Here is a 10716-nt window from a genome sequence, read left to right as displayed (position 1 = left end):
TTTATACATTATCACATCCCAGTTTTTATTTAAAGTTTATATTTATAAATTTAAAGCTTTACGTACATGCTTAATAGAATTCTTATATATGACCAAAAACTAGTACTGTCATTAAAGCTCAAGATATTCCAAGGATTTTTTTTTTCTTATGAAATCACACAGCCTCCTTTGAGCTCCTTGAAGGGATTTTTGTCCTCTGGGATACCCTTTACTAGTGGATCTTCGCCAGATCTTTCTTCAACATAATCCCTTACTTCTTCACAACATTTGGAGACCTTAAAGGAAAAGAGAAAGAAATGACACATTTGGTTCAATACAAATGCTGCAGAATCCAAGAATGTTTATTATAATTTTTGTGTTCTTTTAAATGTGGTTCTGCTTTCCGCCAATGCGTATGTACTTTCTAGGAGAGAAGAAGGAATAGCTGTTCACCAGAGTGAACACTGATTGAATATTTTTCCTCTTTCCAAAAATGTGACCTGTAAAGGTGGAAGGGAATGAATAATTGTTAAATTCCAGGCTTATCACTGCTCCTGGATTCTCAGAAGTATACACATGTAATGTGATTTTAAACTCATTTACAATGATTGATGATGACAGTGCATTAGAAGGTGACCTCCAAAAGGTCAGGGACCTTTGGCTGATTTGTTCATATGTATCGAGAACACAGACTGCATTTAGTTGGTGCTCCATAAATAAGTATTTGTTGAACTGATTTTTTTTTTTTTTTGTGAGATTGATCTTCCCTCATATGCACTATTATAACAATGAGTTCATGAAAAATCAGGCTTTAGTACTTTAATGGGCTCAGCCAGAGCCTGAATGATCCATGTAACATTTAACCCACTTTTTAGAGTCAATGTTCTATAACATATATAAATACAAATGTGTGTGTGTGTGTGTGTGTGTGTGTGTGTGTGTGTGTGTGCATGCATATGCATGCATATATACACAGGATCAAGTTATCATTCCTTTTAACTTTCAGCTTGTTTCCTTTTCACTTAATACATCATTCATGAAATTAACATGAAACTACTTCATTTCCAGCAGCCCATTAGGTAGCCATTCCATAAGCTATCTAGGTATTGTATTTTTTTAATAAAATATTTATGCTATTTTTATATGAAAATTTCCAGCAACATTAGATATAAGACTTAAGATTACTTTTTAACTCTGTAAACTCATTATGTACATATTAGAAAACATCATTCCTAACTGAGGCAAAACCTTGGTCAGATGGCTCCTTCAATTGGAGTTTATATACAATTTTAAAATATGCAGTAATTCAGATTCACATTTGTTCTTTCTCAAAACTAAGATTTAGATTCACTTTATATATATATATATTTTTTTAATTTAATTTTTTTTATTTTTTAAAATTTATATCCAAGTTAGTTAGCATATAGTGCAACAATGATTTCAGGAATAGATTCCTTAGTGTCCCTTACCCATTTAGCCCATCCCCCCTCCCACAACCCTTCCAGTAACCCTCAGTTTGTTCTCCATATTTGAGTCTCTTCTGTTTTGTCCCCCTCCCTGTTTTTATATTATTTTTGTTTCCCTTCCCTTACATTCATCTGTTTTGTCTCTTAAAGTCCTCACATGAGTGAAGTCATATGATTTTTGTCTTTCTCTGACTAATTTCACTTAGCATAATACCCTCCAGTTTCATCCACATAGTTGCAAATGGCAAGGTTTCATTCTTTTTGATTGCCGAGTAATACTCCATTTTATATATATACCACATCTTCTTTATCCATTCATCCATCGATGGACCTTTGGGCTCTTTCCATACTTTGGCTATTGTTGATAGTGCTGCTATAAACATGGGGGTGCATGTAGATTCACTTTTTTTTTATACTTCTCCGAACACCAGCTTTTTGGGCCCCAATCAGATGTCAGGAATAGACGTTAACTGCTGTCCTAATTCTGGAGTCAGTGAGGGGTTGGTTTTGACAATGTCTAGGATCTGGGGCTACAAGGAGCAATAAATTACCCAAAACCCATGTGAGTGTGTTGTTCAAAATGTATTTCAGTGAAGCTTATTATAAGTATAGATAGTTTAATATAGGATTATATGGCATTGTGGAAAGCATGGACTCGATTCGGGCCACTCCAGGTCTGAATTTTGGCTCTACCCACTTACCCACAATAGACCCTTAGTTAGGAGAGTTCACCCAAGGTTTAGTTACTTTATCTACGAAATAGGAACAGCAACACTAGTTCCATTAAGTTCCCAGCATACAACAGATTCTCAATCAAATGGCAGCTATTTTTAGCTATTACCACAAAGATTATCTTCAATCTTTGCCCAATAAATTGACATATAGTCATTGCAAATCTGTCCTCTAAAAGTGGGATGCAAGCAGTTGTCTTATTCTGACAATAGTGCCTTGATAGCAAAAGAGGTTGAGGCATATTACAAACTAGTCTGGGTAGTTTAATTTAAATAATAATTTAAAAAGTAGTAATAATAGCAGAAAAAACTTGCTATGTCCTAGGTATTGTTTTCAGAGCTTTATATATATTATCCCATTTATTCCTCCCAATTGTCCTCTGAATTACATTTTGTTACTATTCCCATTTTACAGAAAATACCTCAGGTGAGTGTTCCACAGAGAGAAAGCTGTGGAGCCAGAATCTGAGCCAGGGATATGGTTCCAGTATCTATCCACTGGACCATACTATAAGGATGCTATACCATCCTGTATCAGAAATGTCGGTTCAGGACCTAAAATTTCTGTGTGTGTGTGTGTGTGTGTGTGTGCATGTAGGTTGTATGTAGGTGTGTGTGGTTTGGGCAGTGTGGTATTAAATTAGCTTGACTTCCAAGAGCGAGGAGACATTGAGTAGTAGGGAAAAGGAACCCCCAAACCTGACAGATGGTAAGATGTATGTGATGTTTACCCAAAATAAAAAAAAATAAAAATTCCCAGGTGAGCTTGCCATAAGTGAATAATAAACATGAACACAACCAAATTGCCTTCAAAACAATAATCCTGAGGATATAAGTAATCAAACAGCTTTTGGATGTTTCAAGTAAGAAAAAAGAACTTTCCTTTATGCCAAAAGTTTATGTTTCCTAAATTATAAAGATTTTAACTTTTTTGTTGTGAGTTCCAAGCTCTTCTTGATATTTATAAATTTAATTTTTTTTTACAACAAAATATGTCTTGCCTGTATGGAAAGGGCAACAGGGGAGTTTGAGACAATTATAAAGGGGAAAAAATCCCCAAAATTCCCATATGTATTGGGAGTAAGAGTTTTGAGCAAAATACAAAGATAATGCAAACTACTCCCCATTTTTTTGCTCTGGCTTGATAAAACAAATGTTTGAAAAAATATAAAATATACTCTTATTATTCATGGAGGAGTTTTTGTTCTACTTACTTTCCTAAAATGAAGAGATCTAAAATACATATCTACATCTTCCAAGCTTCAGTCACTGTTTGCTTGGAGGAAACTTTTATTCCTTTGCCATTTCTGGTCCTTTTAACAGCAGAGAACTCTTGGTATCCGTTTCCAAGATCTGTCATATGTTTTTAGGAGGAACGAGTGAGTTCTTGTGCTTGAACTCATTTTTGTTTGCAAAGAAGGAATAGAATGTACTCCTTCATTACTAGCCATGACAGTGCTGGGGGGGATGAGGTTTTGGCTAAAAGTATTTAAACATCAAACTATTGCATTAAATAAAGAGAAGCTTATCAATTTAGAAAAGTAAAAATAAAATGCCTATATGTATTGCTTCACTTTACTGCTTAACTGAAATATGGCCTCTGTCTCATCTTCTTTCTTTCTGCCTCTCTTTCTTTCTTTCTTTCTTTCTTTCTTTCTTTCTTTCTTTCATTTTTAAAACAACTCTATAAAAATGTAAAAAACATTTTTAGCTTAGTGGTCATACTAAAACAGGCTAAAGGCTGGATTTGGCCCATGAAAAATAGTTTGCCGAATCTTTGATTTATAGTCTAATCAAGAGATAATTATGATTACTAACTTTCTTAATCTCTGATGAATTTTTACCCGAACAGTTTATTTTTAACTACATTGAGCTTCTCCAGTAAATGGTGTGGGGGAGGACAAATAATTTCCCCTCTACTCTTTTAGGTTCTTGGCTGAGACACCCCTGTAATAAAAAAAGGCAGATTAACAGGAGAAAAACGCACAGAAATTTAATAACGTGTACCTCCTGTATATATGGGAGAGACCCAGGAGAATGAATAACCTCTCCAAAATGACCTAAGATATCCCATTAAATACTACCTCCAGCTGAAGACAAAAGGTGTTGGGGGATATGGGGAGCAGGCCAGTTATGGGAGGTTTCCAGGAAAACCAGTCATCAAAAACCCACTTAAATCAAGTGGACTTAAGTCCTTGCCTTCTCTACTGATATGAGTTTCTAGAGATTTAGAGTCTTCTCTAAATCCTAAGTCTCTAAATGCCTTCTCAGAAGAAGACACCCTTACAAATGGAGAGTTCTCTTATAACTGTAAACGTCTCTTACAAAAGGGCAGCTTTTACTTGGTTTCCAGAGCTTCTCTACTATCTGCTATTTCTTAAAAATAATCAGCCTAAAATAATGCTTATGCCAAAGGAACATATTTTGGGGTGGCAAATTCTGCTCCCCTGCAATGGTTTCTGACCCAGTATTCCTACTATATCTACTGTTTAAAATAAAATTCAAAAGAGAACAGCAGTTTACCAGCACTCTTTCCAGTGTTACTTCTTTCTTGAGCTGGTCGACTTCCATCTTCAATTTGTCCTTTTCCGTCAGGTCCTCAATATTGATCACTGGCATCTTTTGCCTGCTGAAAAAATAGATAGTTCGTGCACCTGAATTGCTGGCCTTTGTTTAAAGCCAATGTTAGCCAACACTTCCCTCCACTCTTAACTTACTAAGTGAATTCTTTCTTTGTTTTAGTTTTCTGTGATAATGGATTTCTTATGAACGCTCTCTGAACAATTCTAGCACTACACGCTAGCCTTGCAATTTTAAAGCTCCTTTATAATCTTCACTAATATGATTAAACCAAGCATTGGACTCTAAACACCTACTAGTAGGTTTGTGGGGAGAGGTCAGTTTAATCATATGTAATCTTCAACACCAAAAGCCTCTCTTTTTCCCTGTTTTTTTTTTTTTTGACACAATTTAAAAGTTTGGGTTTCCAACCTTCTTCTCCAACACCAAAGCCCTCCATCATATGATTTATGCCATTTAAATTAGTTTGAGGTCATTTTGAGGACTGCCCATTAATCCCCTAAATCGCTAGAGTACTTAATCTGGTATTAACAGAGAACCATACAAAAACTGTTATTATGAGTTCTTTATAAATAATAGATTGAACTATGAACCAATAGAGTAGAAATACAGCAAACAATCTTATTAATCAAAAATAAACTAGCATGTTACTCTAAACAATACTTGGAAGTGTGTAATAACTGTCAATGCATTGGATAACAATGATGAGCTATGAACCAATAGAGTAGAAATACAGCAAACAATCTTATTAATCAAAAATAAACTAGCATGTTACTCTAAACAATACTTGGAAGTGTGTAATAACTGTCAATGCATTGGATAACAATGATGAGCAAATGGAGCAGGTTAAAGGTAGCATAGTGGGTCTGATCTACTGATGCTCATCATAGAAGAAGGATCTTTTGCACTCTCAGAAATCTCTTCTCCTTGATTTTATCAGTGGGCAAAGGGGAAGATAAGCAACTGTCCAGTTGCTGGAACTGTCCAGTTCCGTATGCAACTCTCTGGAAAATATTTCATTGTAGCCAAGTGGCATCACTTATAATCTCTCCTTTTTTGGTCCTCTCTTTTTCTCCTTTGTCTCCCTGGTCCAATTTTTATAATGACATATTTTTATTAAAGTAGACACATTCAGGTCACATGCTATTTCAGCAAACATTGTACATCTACATAAAAATATTCTGCTAATAATTTATCAGAAATTAACTTATTTCCCTATGCTTACACAGTGTTATCATTTCTAAAACCTTTGAGGAAACATTATTTCCTTTCTCAGTCTTATAATAGACTGTTGTTCTCTGGGAAATTGACATTTTATTTATTTATTTTTTAAGTTTCAGTTTTTATTTATTTGAGAGAGAAACAGCATGAGTGGGGCTGGGTCAGAGAGAGGGAGAGAGAATCCTAAGCAGGCTCTGCACTGCCAGCACAGAGCCAAATGTGGGGCTCAAACTCATGAAACCACGAGATCATGACCTGAGTCAAAACCAAGAGTCTAATGCTTAACTGAGGGAGCCACACAGGCACCCCAGAAATAGACATTTTAGTATGTTTTTAGGAATAAATGCCAGCACAAATATAGAAAAAAACACTCTATCAGTACCCAAAGTTAATGTTCCCTATACTGTTTTTTTGCTATTTTGTTCCTACTTTAAGAAACAATGACAACAAAAAGTTTGTTCCTTCCTATGTAATTATTACCTCATATTCAAGAGCCCATGCTCAAGTTTATTCTCCCCTTCCTTCTCACTACCTTTAGACTATCTATAACCATTCACAAGTGTATCTATCTCTGCTGATCATTTTCAGCTGTTGACATTGGCCTTTGCACAACTTTTCTCCATTTTGGAAAACTAATTCCATTTGGTAATGGCTCTGACACTTCAATGTGTGTAAAAATCACTTTAGGACCTGTTAAAATATGAATCCAATCTAAGAGGTTTTGATTTGGAACAGGGTTTAGAATTTAATTTTCTCTGTTCTAGAGAATCCCTACCATATTTTTGCCAATGAAATAGTCACTCATTGGCTCTTGATAGGTGTGTGGCCCTGATCATGTTACTTAACTTCTCTGTGCCCCAGTTTACTAGGAAATATAAGCAATATTATTACTTACATTGTAGATTTCTTGAGAGGAATAAAGATTACATAGAGTATGTAGTACAGAGCTAGTGCTCAGTACATGTTAGCTGGGTACCTCCAGGTTTTCAGACTGTGTTATCCTACATGTCATTTGCTGATAGGTAGCTTTATAAGTGCTTTTAAAGGATATCATGCGGACATAATTTCACTCATTTAATATCATGCATAGCAGACACTGTTGGTACCCTGCCTAGATCTCCCTTTCCAGGGTGGGGTATTCATCTCCCCAACACCTGCAGGTGTTGACTGCCAAGGGTAAGCCTTCTGCATAAGTTTGTTCTTGGATGATGGAAAGCACTTCAGCTGGTGATGTCTGGGAGATTATGCTTTCAGCTGGCCCATGTAGCACATGGCTGGCTGAAGTGGGGTTCTAATAGCTCAGACCACTTGCCTCTGGGCAGAACAACCTTATGATTGAGAACCTTCCAGAGCTCCCCATGGGATCAGGATCAGCTAGACATCTGAAACTACAACTTTGCTTAACTTCTGCTTCATCATGCTTTCCACCCTCCTTCAGAGGTTTCTCCTGAGAGCCCACCCTTGATAAGTCACTTGAACAAGGAAAGCCTTAGGCTCTGCTTCTAAAAAATCTAAGGCACAATGGGTTGTAAGGACCTTTATAAGAGCATTCATATCTTTCATAACTTTTATGTCCTTTCTCCTGAATTGTTCAATACATAAAAGAGGATCTTGAAGTTGAAAAAGTCACTTGCAACCTATGTCATGAAAATTCACCTAGACACAGAGAAAAGTGCAAAGTTCTAACATTATTAACAAATGATCTCCCAACTCTAAAACGCTGTGATTCACGATATTTAATAATATTTTAAGTAAAACACATTTCCTTTGATGGAGGTGAATCTTAGAAGATGTGAGAACGCTTGCCAAATTTGATGCCACAGGACTTGCATGAGAAAACTCAAAGAGCGAATATCAAAACTCTAACCTCCCTCAAGGACACCCCAACACACAGAGAAGGGCAGTGTATATTGTCTGCATGGAGACCAAAGGCTCAGAGTTGCACTGAGAGTTTAGAATGAATTTAGATGTGGCATCATCTAATCATGCCTTATCCCATTTTACAGATGAAGCAAATGCAGTCCAGAGATTGAAGTGCCCCAAATCATACAATGGGTGGCAAACGAGCTGGGGTTATAACACAAGTGTTTGTTTTCTGGTCTGGGGTATTTTCGACTACAGCATACTTATCTTTGTTTTTGTTTTCAGCACACTGTTACCCTTCTTCAAATTAGTGTAAAAGAATAGATTTGTTTTTTCATACTCTAGAATTACACAGAAAGAAAGCACAAAATTGAAAACAAAGGGCATTAAGCCCACTCTGCCATATCACCACCACCACCCCCCACCCCCCGCCCATACCTGGGTCACTTATATTCAAAGCTTCCAAGTTGACTCACCTGTCTATGGAAAGTCCTAAGAGGGGCTAGATCTTATAACTGCCCCTGCCCCTATTACCAAGCTCACCTATTACCCCATCTTTACCAGAATATAAAAGGGAAGGACAGAAGACACAAACCAACAAGCTAAGGTAGCAATTTATGGCTAACTCAGGGGAGAAACATACCCTGGTAGAAGATATTTGCCTTTTTACTTCTTCTTCCATCCTTCACTACCATCAGAAGAAATAAGGTCCAAACCGGCAAAGGGAAGCGAAGAGGGAGGAAGTATCTCAGAGTTGTGCCCCATCAATACAGCAGTGTTCTCAGTGGGGGCAATACTGCCCCCTCCAGGGACTTTTGAAAATATGTTAGGTTGTTAATGGTTTTCATTGGTTTTGTGGATGTGGGGGAGGGATGTAGGGAGGATAAATCTGTGTAGAGTAACTTAAGTGTCTCATGCTTAATATCTTCAGTGTTTCCATTAGGATTCTTGCTGATTTATTCTAGAATTAAAGTGGGCTAGTATAAAGTTCAAAAGCTACCTGTTTTCTGTTTGTTTTTACACATTATAGATAAGCATATTTTGAAGTAAGGGAACCTGATGAAATATTTTACTTATGGGGAGCCTGGGTGGGTAAGTCAGTTAAGCATCCCACTCTTGGGTTTCGGCTCAGGTCACAATCTCACAATTCGTGAGTTTGAGCCCCACATCTGGCTCTGCACTGACAGTGCGGAGCCTGCTTGGGATTCTCTCTCTCTCTCTTTCTCTCTCTGCCCCATTCCTGCTCTCTCTCTCTCCCTCTCCTCTCTCTCTCTCTCTCTCTCTCTCTCTCTCTCTCTCTCACACACACTCTCTCTCTCTCAAAAATAAACTTAAAAAGTAAAAAAATAAAATAAAATATTTAACTTATAAGGGCTATATTAGGGGGAATTATTGAAATTACTTATAGAAGTCCCCCATTTGATAGAGGACCAATCGCACATTCTTTGAAATAGAAATATTGCTAGTACACTTTAAATATTTTGACTTATAAACATTGAATTTGACACTTTTTCAGAAACAAATCCACTGTATTATGTACAACAAATTTGTAATCATATGGCTATAAATTTTCTTATCTTGTACTATTATTTTTTGTCCTGACATTATACTTGGGACTATAAAAATAGCTAACATTTTATTCATTCATTCAGCAAATATTTACTGAGTGCTATTATGTGCCAGATGCTTGAGGGTAGAGCAGAGAAAAATACAGAAGACACTGCCCATGAGGAATGTACATTCTAATGAGGGAGAAAGACGATAAACAAGATAAAATGTACCATATATTAGATTGTGATAAGTGCTAGGGGAGGTATAATAAGTAATTTGTTTATTTCACAGACATTTATAAGCTCCTACTTTCTAAGTCTTGCTCTTAGCACTGGGATGCAATGATGCATACAACAGGTAAGTTCCCTGCTGTTGCAGAGCTTAGATATAATGAAAAGACAAGTAAAACAAAAGGAACCAACAAAGTGATATCAGATAATAAAGGCTATAGTTTATGATAGAGAGTGACCGCTATGTGAAGCAACATCATATAGACTGGTTAGAGGTAGTGTCAGTGGGACCAAGATTGTCAGGAAGGAGCCAGTAAAGATAAGGAGATGAGCATTTCATGCAAGGAGAAAGGCTAAGCAGAAGGAAGATCTCATGCAAAGGACCTGAGGTAGAAACAAATTTGTTGTACTAGGAGAATAGAGAACACAGTGTAACTTGAGGGAGATTCGATAGAGAGTGAGGGGGTGAGGTCAGTAAGGGAGATAGCAGTCAGATCACATACAGTCACTCAGAGGAATGGTGAGGAATAAAATGAGAAGCTAATGAAGGGCTTTAGATTTTATCTTGAAGTGAGGTATTGTGACATGCTCTGATATGTTAAAAATACTCTGCTGTGTGGGGCTGAGTGGGGAACAAAAGTGGAAACTGGGAATTTATGTAAGAACTTAACACAATGGTCCCTTAAGAACAAATAGATTTGAACTATATTGGTGGCGATGGATATAAAGAAATATGGGCAGATTAAAAATGTGACTTACAGGTAGAACCGACAGGACTATTGATGGGTTGGGTGATGAAGAGACGGGCATGTCAAGAGTAATTCCAGTTTTGGGCTTGAAAGTCTACATAGAAGTGTCATTGACAGAAAGAAGGAAGATCAAGGTTTATGACTAAGACTTCAGTTTAAGACACATAATATTTGAGACGTCTATTAGACATCCAAATACAGATATTAAGTAGAGGTAAGTGTTTGGAATTCAGAGGTGAGATCAAGACTATACACAAATATACGTATATGTGTGTGTGTGTGTGTGTGTGTGTGTATACATATATATATACATATATACATATATATATGTATGAATATACATTTG

General features: G+C 36.6%; 1 protein-coding gene across 3 annotated transcripts; it reads right to left on the bottom strand.

Moving 5' to 3' along the window:
- Window positions 1-8559, bottom strand: GNGT1 (G protein subunit gamma transducin 1). 3 transcript variants are annotated; one of them, XM_060632475.3, is made up of 3 exons: window positions 8484-8559; window positions 4700-4802; window positions 1-275 (listed from the first exon to the last, which is right to left on the bottom strand). In XM_060632475.3, the coding sequence occupies exons 2-3, from the start codon at window positions 4793-4795 to the stop codon at window positions 147-149; spliced, it is 225 nt and encodes a 74-aa protein (XP_060488458.1). In that variant the 5' UTR covers window positions 4796-4802; window positions 8484-8559; the 3' UTR covers window positions 1-146. The 3 variants fall into 3 exon arrangements, with proteins under 3 accessions (XP_060488458.1, XP_060488456.1, XP_060488457.1); XM_060632473.2 differs by lacking the exon at window positions 8484-8559 and adding an exon at window positions 4894-5003 and having other exon boundaries at window positions 4700-4805; XM_060632474.3 differs by lacking the exon at window positions 8484-8559 and adding an exon at window positions 4894-4997.
- Window positions 8560-10716: the final 2157 nt, after the last annotated feature.

The sequence above is a fragment of the Panthera onca genome, chromosome A2, assembly GCF_046562875.1.
Source record: "Panthera onca isolate mPanOnc1 chromosome A2, mPanOnc1 haplotype 2, whole genome shotgun sequence".
Lineage (NCBI taxonomy): Eukaryota > Metazoa > Chordata > Mammalia > Carnivora > Felidae > Panthera > Panthera onca.
Note: the sequence above shows the minus strand (reverse complement) of the source record. Positions and strands in the feature narration are given on the sequence as shown.